At 32.0% G+C, this 12,793-nt stretch overlaps 1 protein-coding gene across 1 annotated transcript; it reads left to right on the top strand.

The window, feature by feature from the left end:
• The first annotated feature begins 1,025 nt into the window (after window positions 1-1,025).
• Window positions 1,026-11,500, top strand: LOC132732561 (carnosine synthase 1-like). Its single transcript, XM_060719044.1, has 7 exons — window positions 1,026-1,151; window positions 7,109-7,233; window positions 7,512-7,728; window positions 8,369-8,465; window positions 8,951-9,234; window positions 9,897-9,983; window positions 10,317-11,500. Exons 2-7 carry the CDS (start codon window positions 7,147-7,149, stop codon window positions 10,793-10,795), a joined length of 1,251 nt encoding a protein of 416 aa, XP_060575027.1. The 5' UTR covers window positions 1,026-1,151; window positions 7,109-7,146; the 3' UTR covers window positions 10,796-11,500.
• Window positions 11,501-12,793: the final 1,293 nt, after the last annotated feature.

Here is a 12,793-nt window from a genome sequence, read left to right as displayed (position 1 = left end):
TTTCGAGCTGGAGTTGAATTTCGAGCCAGCTCGAAGATCGAAATTCAAAATTTTCAAAAGCCGAATTTCGAGCTGAATTGAAATTTCGAGCCAGCTCGAAGATCGAAATTCAAAATTTTCAAAAGCCGAATTTCGAGCTAGAGTTGAATTTCGAGCTGGCTCGAACATCGAAATTCAAATTTTCAAAACCCGAATTTCGAGCAGGTGTTGAATTTGAGCCAGCTCGAAGATCGAAATTCAAAATTTTCAAAACCCGAATTTCGATCTTCGAGCTGGCTCGAAATTCAACTCCAGCTCGAAATTCAGTTTTGAAAATTTTGAATTTCGATCTTCGAGCTGTCTCGAAATTTCAATCCAGCTCGAAATTCGGGTTTTGAAGGTTTTGAATTTCGATCTTCGAGCTGGCTCGAAATTCAACTCCAGCTCGAAATTCAGTTATGAAAATTTTGAATTTCGATCTTCGAGCTGGCTCGAAATTTCAATTCAGCTCGAAATTCAGTTTTGAAAATTTTGAATTTCGATATTCGAGCTGGCTCGAAATTCAACCCCAGCACGAAATTCGTGTTTTGAAAATATTGAATTTTGATCTTCGAGCTGGCTCGAAATTCAACTCCAGCTCGAAATTCAGTTTTAAAAATTTTGAATTTCGATCTGGAGTTGAATCATATTTTATTCAAATTAGACATTTTCAATTTATTATTTAATATATTACAATGCATTTTTTATGAAAATATTTTACTAAAGAATGAGCATAGTATATCTTTAAAGCAGAAAGCTTAGTGCGTGCGTGTATTTTTATAGTAGTGATCATATTTGTTAAATCAGTCATCTGTTTTTAACATATGTGGCAGTAAACAACCAGAGTATTTTCTCATGGCAGTAAACGACCTATCACCACAATAACATAGGTCGATAAGCTGCAATGTACATGTATAAACACATCAATGAACAAAGCGATTCAGTTGAAAGAAAACCAATTATGCCACTAGATATTTCCTGATAAAACCAGTTAGATCAGCCCCCACCCCCATGTTAGCTTAAAAATAGTATGTAGTGTATTGAAATAGCATTTCTTGTTTTTATTAAAAAAAGAGGTTATTTTAAAGGACAAGTGTTTCCTTAAAATATAAAAAACAAGGATAATACAAAAGGTAATACTTGTCATTTTTGTTGTTGAATATCACATATATGTATATGATTCATTATCACATTCATTTTGTTTTATTTTTGAGGGGAGTTTTATGTCTTTTTATATGCTGGAATGTTTTGTTACTTAAAACCTAGAAGAAAGTTAACGTTTGCCTAGTGTGGTGTACTCCTCTACTTATATCAAATAAACGATAAATAAGCCATAAAGCGTCAATATTGTCGTAAACGACATCTTTGTTGAACGCCATTTGATATAACAATGTAAAGCAGTGAGTACGAATGTTTTGCAAAGAGTATTTTTTTTTTGATATTTTAATCTTTTACACCTGGTTAAATGCATGCTTATTTGAAATTAGAGTTCAAGCAATTTATATTTAGTGTTTGAAATCATTTTTTTGTCCAATAGGATTGCAGTATTTCAAATGAATTGTTACACATTTCGGCACACTATCAATCAGTCTAGTAAATCGACTGTTTATAAAAAATAATTTATAACAATAAGCAGGTTAAAATCTATAAGAACGCATTTACAAAATTAAATTGGTCACGCGACTACACCGCGCCTGACCAATCTTAATTTGTAAATACGTTCTAATTAATTTACTTATACTTATACTTAAAACACTTTTTTCCCTTAAATTGCAAATTTGGTAAAAAGGGAGATAATTTTTTAAAACAACGAATTTAAAGTAAAAAGGGAAGGGTTTTTATGTCATTTTAAGAAAATTTTAAAAATTTTTTCCCCCTTTTTTTTAATTGGGGGATAATGATATAATGCAATGTTAACAAATATCTTTCTACTTTGTTTCTTACATGTAAAAGTATTTTATGCAAACTCTGTTGGATACGTCGTAATAGTTGTTTATACTTCTCAAAAATAATTCTCGGCAACGTTAACAAATATAATATTTCTTTGTTTAAGTACATTTGTTTCTTACATGTATAAGTATTTAATGCTCACTCTGTTAGATATGTCGTAACCTTTGTTTATACTTGTCAACAATACTGCTCGGCAACGTTAACGTTAACAAATATCTTTCTACTTAGTTTAAGTGCATTTGTTTCTTTCATGTATAAGGATTTTCAAGAAAACTCATTTATGTCATTTATGTCATTTATTCAAACGCTGTAAGTTATGTCGTAACCTTTGTTTATACTTGTCAACATTTTTTCCCAGCTTACTTACCGTAACTTATAACACTTTACACAACACAGTATTTAAATTGAATCACTATAGACCCTTTCATTTAAGACCGTATTCAAGTTGTCGCCCTTGGATGACGTCATTGGGGGATACGGTGGACAATGCCGATACGATTAAGTACACTAATAGAGGGATATAAAGATCTTAATCCTTTCTCTTGTAAGATTTGCAGATTAAAATTGCCAAAATTGTGTGTAATTGATGAATAAGATATTACATAAAAAGGATGGTGAAATGAATAAAAATGTTAACTATAATAAGGTTAACGATTTGTTTTAATAGTAGACCATATTGCTGGGTAACTGATCATGATTACCATTTTCGTTAGATTCTTAATAATGAAAATTTTACCAGGCAGTTAAATCGTACTAACTTGCTAATACCAGAGATATAGATACTGTATCTATGTGTCTGCTAATATACAATACCCAAAAGAGTTTCAAAAATGTAAGGACTCTGTAGTTTCGAAAAACGGCTGCGTAATAATTAATTGCAAGATACTGGTTTATTAAAAATCATTTTGATTCAAGCATTACTAAGACAAAGAAAATCAACAATATAAATCTATATAATTTCAAAAAAAATGTAAAAGGCATAAAAAGTAAAAATTCTTTTGAATGTACATGACTGTATACTATTTGTGTCGGCAAAAAATGCACTCTCAAAAAATCGTACATCACACCCATATATTAAGCTGGTGGGTAATATTTTCAACTTGATACTTTTATTTCATACTCTGCTTATCAAATATTTTTTTTTTTAAAAATCACAAAAAAAAACAAAAAAAACAAAAAACAAGTTGTGAAACACGTTCACAGAAATTCGTTATTAACTGAATTATAATTTTACGCATTTTTGACTGTGCCAGTTGGTAGGACTCTGGATCGAGTATCAAATCAGTAAGGCATGACCAATAAAGTCCCTAGGATGATCCATAACAAAATGCGGACCATAAATATTTTGACAACTAACAAAAGTGACGTAATCTGATGTAATGTTGTAACTCTAAAAAATGCACCCTGGTGATTTATGATATCACAGCCAAGTGCCGCTTGTATATGCAACATATAAGCACCCTGTTAGTTAATATGTTACGGCACAGTGGCGCTTATACATGTATATACACATCTATTTATCTATAAAATAAGTTACTGAGAAAATGTCTTTATTTTCATAACCATAAGAATAGATTTTTAATATCAAAATTATCTTATTATCGTCTGTTGCGAATCTAAATTTATAAAAGTCAATGTCACATGGTTTTCCTTCTTTCCGTAATATTTATAAAATTATATCCTTCACTGGTTCTTTGAAATATTTTTAATACGGCATAGTGAAAAAGAATCAGTAAGTATTGACAGAATGCATTCTGTTATTGTTCTATTAAAGCTTGAAAAACAATCATTAAAAGACATTGACATTTGTCACAAATACGCCGGAATTTTCTAAATGACAGAAAATAACACAGAAAACTAGAAAATGGCCATTTAAATTTATAATAGGCAATTTCAGTGTGTATGGGTGTTTATAAAATATTAAAATTTGATTTAGTTACTAGCTTTTTATCCTTGCATTAGAGAAAATCTAGATCTACGAGTAATAAATATATTCACTTTGAAATTTCGCTGTTTCACTCCGTAGCGATAATTAATCTCAATCTTAGTTTATGTATTTTTTTCTATTGTCTTGATAGGCCTAGTGAATTTATGTATGCATGCGTAAATTTTTACATATTAAAATCATAATTGAACGATCAGTATTTACGCATGTAACTTTTCAATAAGCTAACATTCTATGCGGCCTGCAAAGTTTTATCCCCCATCGTCACATCCGGTAAGGGAAGTAACTCTTCCCTGACTGTGATCGCTTTTAAAATTTTGAATTTAGATCTTTGAGGTGGTTCTAAATTCCGCTCTTTTTATAAATTTAACATTACATAATTATTTGATTGATATTTACATACATTTCCTTTGGCTACGTGAGTTATATAGATTATTGAAAAGCATTGTCGTGGAAAAATGTAAACTTATTATTTTACTTTCTCCTGTTCACTCACTATATACCTATATAGTGCGGTCGATTTTTGCGACGGACGCGCCCTCAGGCGCGTTCAGAGCTAAGTCATATACACATGGGATTTCGTCGGCTACAATCGCGCAAGGTGTCCTCAACCGATTAACAGACCAAGAAATAGTACATGAATTTGATCCTTTAAAAACTCCCATACTTTGTCGGGATATCTTAATATCTTCCATATTTAGCCTTTTCAGTTTCAAATTAAGTTATCCAAGTTAAAATGTGGACGTATATGAATGATAAAAACGTTGTAGTCCCGTAGTATTATTGCGCAATATGCAAATTACTGCCGAAACGATTTTCCGCTGTCGAAAAAGTAGGACAGCAAATTATACTATAATAAAGGTGTAAGCTCTGAGTTCCAAGAAATTATTAGTAGGAAATAAATATTTCTACATTATACAAAACATAATCTTTAACAAATCAAAAGTTTTTCGTGACTCTAGAATAACTCGCGCATTAATAAAAGAAGAACTATTTTCGTGACTCATACCGCGGGTTTAGCTGAAATATTCAGCAGTTATTAATAAATTAGATACAGTACAATGGTTAGTATAAATATCTATTTTTTTGAAAATGCATGTAACAAGAGAGTTTTCAACACTTTACCACCATGTAGTCTTTTCTTGAAGGAAGTTATAATATCAGTTCTACTTCCGATTTATTGTGGTTTTTACATATTTTTTCTAGGTCACGATATGAGTTAACCATCGCTATTCTAAAAATAGATTCTTCTTCACCTGTGCTGATTTTTGGACGGGCGATTAGGGATGTAATAAACCAGCGATTACATGCAATACTTTTAGAAATTCTATACAATTGTAGAAGCAAACAAGTTGGTTAAAATGGAATTTAGTGTGAAATTGAAAAGGACAACTAAACACTGTAGTGCTAAAGTGACATTTAAATTAAAAATAAAAACGATGTGCTCTGGCCTCTTGTAAATAAAAAAATATAAATAATAGAAATCTACACTATTAATTGCTGATGATTTTAACCAAAAATATTTTTAATGAGACATATCCAAGAGAAATAAAAATACAAATGACTTATATTTCATTGTCTATAGGCCCACTATGATAACACGAAGCAATTCTAAATAGCATTCTCACATGTATAATGTATTATGCTTGAATTTTATTTGCATGGTTTTATTTTAGAAATATTTCGTTGACAGTTTTTTCTTCTATTTACATATCATTTCTTGGAATAAATCGATAAGTTCGATAAGGACACTGATTTACAAGTTTGACTAGAGTTTTTAGGCATAAATTTCATTCTGTATTTAAATGCTTGAAAGTAGAAAATCTGAATTATATCAGTTTGGGACACAAAATATATTGCTCTACAAATCTCGAACTTGTACGGAACAAATTTTCTCTGTTATATATTTTGTGTTTTGTTTTTGTTATTTTTTTTCTAAAAAAAGGCCTTAATGTCTCTCCAGTTGCATGTCCGTCGCATTCAGTGCTGCAGCACTTTGATTTAAATTATTGTTATACTGACAAATGTATTCATAATTGAATGGTCAATAAAATCAAGCTATGCGCAGAAGATGTTTTCATTACATCTACAAAGACAGTGTATAGCAATCACAGGTTGAGCATATTATATCTTTACGTTATTGCCGTTTCTTAACCTTATTTAACTTAACCATAATGTTTCTTTTATCGCTATCACAGAGACAGAAAATTAGAAATTGAGTATAAAAATTGTTATCATAACATAAACATAACATATATTTTATTCAACATAAATTGTAGACATGCAGTTTCTACACTTCAATGACCCGAATAGTAAACATACTGGGAGAAGGCAGCATTTAACTTTATAATATCAACCCCTACCTTGATGAATCGTTACCTGTAAACGACCATGCTGAAGTAATGTAATTCTCTATGGATACCGAAATGGAGACGCTTAAGTTTCATATCATCATCCTTTAACAGGAAACGATGCTCCATTTGTGCCGCGTCACGACAAAAGCAACATAATGGGTTTTCGACCCGCTGACCAGCCAGCCCGGCCCTCCCCAGTCTGATCAGGGCCATGTGTTCGCTATCATTTCTCTATTGTAAAAAGTTTTTTATAAGCGAGCACATGGACCGATCAGACTGCGCGGATGGGAGCTGGTCCTGGAGATCCATGCTGGTCGCAAACGCATTATGTTGGTTTAGTCGTGACGCGGCTCATTTGTTATATAGATGTTTCACTGTCATACATGCTGTGATCCTGCATAGATTTGTGATAGTAAATTCAGTTTTTGCCTCATTTCCATCTAAAACCCATATAGATTATTGATTAAACTTACTACTCATTTTAAAATTTTCATTAACTAGCTTACATTAGTGTTCCATGTCAATTGCCGAGTAATGTACCCGTCTATCTCAAGATACGAGAATAGGTAAATTATTTGACAAAGTGAAGGAGGAAAGCACAAGATACGGCGACAGATAAAAGATTTGATTAGTGAATGTTTGCGAAAATAGTATTTAACATTTTAATAGCATCCACGTAGTTACAAAACGGTACTATATGGATAAGATATAAATTATATTCAGTTACTAATATAAGAATTAAAACCAACAACAACAATCAATATTTTTGGAAAATATATAAGTGTCTCGTATTAAATCTACTCGAATGTGCATTTTAGTGGAATTTTAAACTTTATTTTAGAGCAGATTATCACTGTACTGAAGTAACAACGTTACATTATGGAAGGAAAACACATAATTGTGATTGGTGGAGGAACTTATAGAATGAGAAACATGTGGTCGGATGCTGAGGGATATGGAATAAAGGTACAGGTTTTGAAATCATGCTGTTACAAATCTTGCTGAAATCCAAAGTTGCGTGATGTACATGTTTTAAAATATGGGCGTCCATATTAGTGTTTGTTTAATTTATATTGAGGTTGAACAGTTTCAAATTAGATTTTTATTGGGTAGAGATCAAATCAGTCGCGATAAATTCAAACAAATCTCTTGTCAAAAGACTTACAATTACGGTTACGATTACAGTTACAATTACAGTTACAATTACGGTTACGATTACAGTTGTAACTATGTTTCTATTTCAGATCATACTTGTGGAATATGATCCAAATCATATAGCACGAGATTTTGTTCATTGTTTTGTGGAGTATGATTTCTCTGATCATACGATTGACCATGTGCATGCCAGTGAAATCATAAGTTTATTACGCAGACGGGAAATAAAGGCTGATGGTTGTGTGTCATTCTGTAACGAATGTACACCTTTGGCAGCGTTAATTTGTGAACAATTAGAACTAAGAGGTATCATATAACTACAATTAATACAGTGACGTTTTGTAATAAATCAAGCACTATATCAGTTTGAATTTGCATAACATTTTATAGATTTTAGATATTTTAGATAACTCGACAAGCAAGTTTTGGGTTTTGTGTATGTCGACTGTACTCAGTTTTGAAATAACAAAACAAAGAGTTAAGTACGTAATTCTTCAATTAAATTTAGTTTTAGAAATGTCGATATAGTGCTTTGCAAATATCTTGTGATTTAGCTACCATTTACTATTGATGAGTCTGATGACAACTGTGGCTTTACATTAAAGGAGCATTATGCCTCAGAAACGTATAAGTATTTCTTTTTGTAAAAGGGGCAAATAAGGGTTTTATATCGTTAAGATAATGGTATCAAAGCATGTGAGATGCATATCACCTGAGAAAAGTAATGCGAAATTACAGGTCGTAAAAGTAGCAAAATGTTAACAATGTAGAACTTTTTTTTTTGAAAATATAACCGGACATTAAAAACAATAAGCTTTTGAAAAACAAAAACAAACGCATTTCTTAGGCATAATGGACCTTTTAGTCTTCTCCCAACGGTTTGTCTTTATAAACATATGCCATGTTTACTGATGTATAATTTATTTTACAAAAATAATCAATTTAGGTCCGAGCTTCAAATCAGCCATCATAGCTAACTCCAAATCGCAAACGCAGAATTTGTTGAAAATGAGTAATATAGAAATTTTGGGGTGCAAAAACTAGTATTTTTTTACAGGCATTCATCTAAGAATGATTTTTACTGTGATACGTTACCCCGGGAAAAATTTGTGTTTGGCATTCGTTTTTTTTCTTTTATAGTTTTTCACGGGAAAAAATTTTTTGTTGTTTAAAGGTAAAAACAATACTTAAACAACAATCCTAACTTGCTAACATAACGCTGGAGAAAAACATTACATTTTTGTATATATAAAAAGGGATATCATAATATTTATATTGCAAGCGTAAGGTAACCAGTCAGCTTAACGAAGCAGTGTGTTTAAATTACATAGTAGTATATTTAATTGAAAGGGACGATTTTGTTTCTTCCAAAGCCCATGAATAACATGAGAATAACATAGATTTTAATCATTGCTCGAACTATATTATAACTGTTAAAAATATCATAATGTTTTTGTTGCAATTGTAAGCTAAACAGAAAGCTCAACGAAACAGTGTGTTCAAATTATTTATGATTGTTAATTATCAGTTTTCAGTTTCCGGCAATTCTCAAACTCGATAATTGTTCCGGAGGTATAGGAGCTTGCATGGTTGAAAGCAAATCGGAGTTGAAAAACAAATTCCAACAAATAACAAGCTCCTTGTGCACAGATTCGGACTTTCCAAGGATTGGACTTAGTCGAGGCAATTCAATGACAACATTTGAATTTTACAATGGTACTGAGCATAATGTCGATGTCATGTTATATGACAAAACTCTTGTATGGGCTTTTATAACTGACAGTGGAATAGTACGACAGCCATATTTTATAGGTATTTTTTTCATATTTAAAGACATATTCTACTTTACATAACTTTTCATGTAACGCCGAAATGAATTACAAAGGTGATCAAGCGAGTATTAAACATGCTTGCATTTCACAAGTTTACCGGTGTTATGCTCGATTAAAATCAAATAAAAATGTCGCTACATCATATTTCCAAGCATAGATTCTGATTGATATAACAGTGTAAATTTTATAAAATATATATTTCACACATAATTCGAAAAATATTATAAATCTAAAACTTGACATGAATATCTTACTTCAACATTAAAGATGCGTTAAGAGCGTGAATAATCGGTTCAGACTTTAAGTAGAAAAATGTCTAAATATTTCTGAAAAAACAAAACAAAAAAAAAACGATATTATTAAAATATCTTACATTAACAAATGAGCCGCGTCACGACAAAACCAACATAATGTGTTTGCGACCAGCATGGATCCAGACCAGCCTGCGCATCCGCGCAGTCTGATCAGGATCCATGCTGTTCACTATCGGTTTCTCTACTTGTTATAGGGTTTGTAAGCGAACAGCATGGATCCTGATCAGACTGCGCGGATGCGCAGGCTGGTCTGGATTCATGCTGGTCGCAAACCCATTATGTTGGTTTATGTTGGTTTTTTTCACGACACGGCTCAAATATATTTTAGGTACTGCTAAACGGATGCCTTCTTTTCTACCAGACGACAGCCGCAATCAGCTGATAGACGCTGCTTATAAATGCTGCATAGGGATAGGTAATATAAATATTCTGAAGCTGTATATTTTGTAGAGATACGATAAGACACAACGTCTAAGATTTGTTTCAGACTTTTGATGGAATAAAATTAGTTCAGTCTCTGCAGGTCTTTTATAGATTTATACGGGTGATTATTAAAATAAGTTTAATAATATTTTATTGGTCATATTCTACATGATAAATTTATACAATCTAACATCATTATATAAAGCAATAATACGGTGACACATACAAAAGGAGTGCACCAAAAGTTATACAAACTTACCTATGGTTCTCTCCTTATTTCCTTATTAAAAATAACAACTATACATGTACACTTTCATTTCAAAAGGTCTAACGGATGGAACTTTCAATGTTGAGTTTATAATGACAGCCAACGGACCAAAACTTGTAGAAATCAATCCAAGAATGTGCGGCTACGTCTTTAGGGATTGGATAATGAAATTGTACGGAATTGATATCATGTTATATACAATGATGATCTCTTGTGGAATAAAACCTGAGTTACCAAACATTTCAACAGACATAATACAGATGGGCGTGATGGTGATACCATCTTTACATGGAAAACTTCTGACAGATGATCAATACAGAAATAAATTGAATGAAATGATTGATGCTGGTGACGTCACATTTCTTCAGTTCCTGGAAAGTTTTGAGCATCTGTCCACCTATGACAAACCATTTGGAAATGTAGCTGTTTCCGGCACAGACTCAATCGAAGTTAAGACGAAATTGATGAATGTGTGTAGAGCGCTCGACATAGACCAACACGATTATCAAGTTGACATTTTTATAAGGAATTTTTAAATAACACACTGTATACATGTAGTTACAAAATCTTGTTTAATTACTTTATATACAATGTATGAATGAATGTTATATAAAGGGGGCCAACTGAGGATTTTTTTACATGATTGGACATATAATATTTCTTCGTGATTAATGTTCTGTTTGTGGTATGTCTAGACCAATAACTTGTGTACAAAATTATAGACTTTTCGCCCATCATATTTATTCAAGAATTCAAGAATAAGTATTGCAATTGTGATAAAATAAGCAAAATCTGAAAAGCGTTACAATGCTTTGCACTCAAATTTGCTTAGAATAGCATGCAAATATCATTTTAATTCATTTCTGAGTATATTCTTTATGTTTATGTATTTCTTTATTATCGTTTATGTGCCTCGCTGTTTTAAATGCCTCAGCAGATCTATGTAAGGAATTCAAAAATTATGTTTTAAGGTTTATGGACCTCAGTGGGATTCCTTTGACTAAGAGAGAAGTAAAGAAAAGAAAGCATTCTGTTTTAGTTTAAGTTTATAAGTACTTATCAATTTAAGCAATTCGTTAATGGTAATGTATTAGGTTGTAGCCATTTCATTTAAAAAAAACCTCCCACATTTCTTTTACTTTTGCATCAAATACTATTAAAAAGTTGTACTAGATTGTTGCATACCTTTTCATCGACATTTTAATATGTAGTTATACCACAAGCATTAACAAGCACATTACATTGATAAGCTTTCAAATTGATGATCTTTTGCTTTTGCAATGTATTAACAAAAAGTGCATTGAAATGTATTCTAAATCATTACAAGATTTTTTTTCTTCGTTTCTTAGCTCACCTGAGCTAGCACAGAGTGAGCTTTTAGGATCGTTGAATGTCCGTCGTCCGTCCACAATTGTAGCGGTTACATTTTTGTCTCAATAATCATTAAACTTTGTCAGGATGCTTGTAATAGCTAATAGCTCAGATGAGTTCGAACATGGGTCATCTCGGATGAAAAACTAGGTCACAAAAGCTAAAAATAGAAACAAAAATCTTATTAACACTCTGGTGGTGACATTTTTGACTCAATTGTCATCAAACTTGTTTAGGATGCTTGTCCAGGTAATTGCTCGGATGAGTTCGAACATGGGTCATCTCAGATGAAAAACTAGGTCACAAAAGCTAAAAATAGAAAAATCTTGTTAACACTCTCTTGGATACTGTTTTGACCCAAATATCTTGGAAATTGGTCTGAAAGTTTGTTTTGATGATTTCTAGGCCAAGTTTGAATATGGGTAACCTGGGGCAAAAACTAGGTCACACTGCCCAAATATGGAAAAACCTTGTTGAGATGAATCATGTTCGAACTCACCTTACATGGTGGCTGTAGTTGTTTATAAAAGGCAAACGTGTCTGACCACAAATTTTAACAACGTTAGAGAGTTGGCCTTTCCCTTCTTTGATAAATAAGATTTACAAACATACACATATGTCATTCAAAAGCACTTGGAATCTTTGGATCCAAAGTTAAAGGATATGTCTTAACTAGACGAGAAAGCATTTGCCAGAATACAGAAACCAGACATTTTGAAGCATATTTGTAAAATATGGACACTTTTTTCTCGGACAAAATTAAATAAGAGATAGAGAACTTTATAAAGAATCACATCATAAAGTTCAACAAATCACGAATGTATTAATGTCACGTAATAATACATTCATATGCTGTTACTTAACGGTATGTAATATGTCTTCTTGGCCGTCGTTATCACTGCTGATTTAATATGCAATTTGGTTTAAACAAAATTTATTTTAGTTCGATTGTACATGAGGCTTTAACCACTTTCGAATCAGTTCCAGGAACTAACCGTGACAGAGCAATAAATGTACTTTCTTGCCTAAGGAAACAACTACTTCCCTCTGTCGGACTTTGAACTCATGCGAATAACAACTAGAACTATCACTAAATGTGATTTATACCCCCGCAAGACTGCTTCGGAAATGAAGATGTTACTAGAAACATAATACCTTGTAAA

Source organism: Ruditapes philippinarum, unplaced genomic scaffold (genome assembly GCF_026571515.1).
Source record: "Ruditapes philippinarum isolate M1 unplaced genomic scaffold, ASM2657151v2 ctg6416_1_1_1_1, whole genome shotgun sequence".
Classification (NCBI taxonomy): Eukaryota; Metazoa; Mollusca; class Bivalvia; order Venerida; family Veneridae; genus Ruditapes; species Ruditapes philippinarum.
Note: the sequence above shows the minus strand (reverse complement) of the source record. Positions and strands in the feature narration are given on the sequence as shown.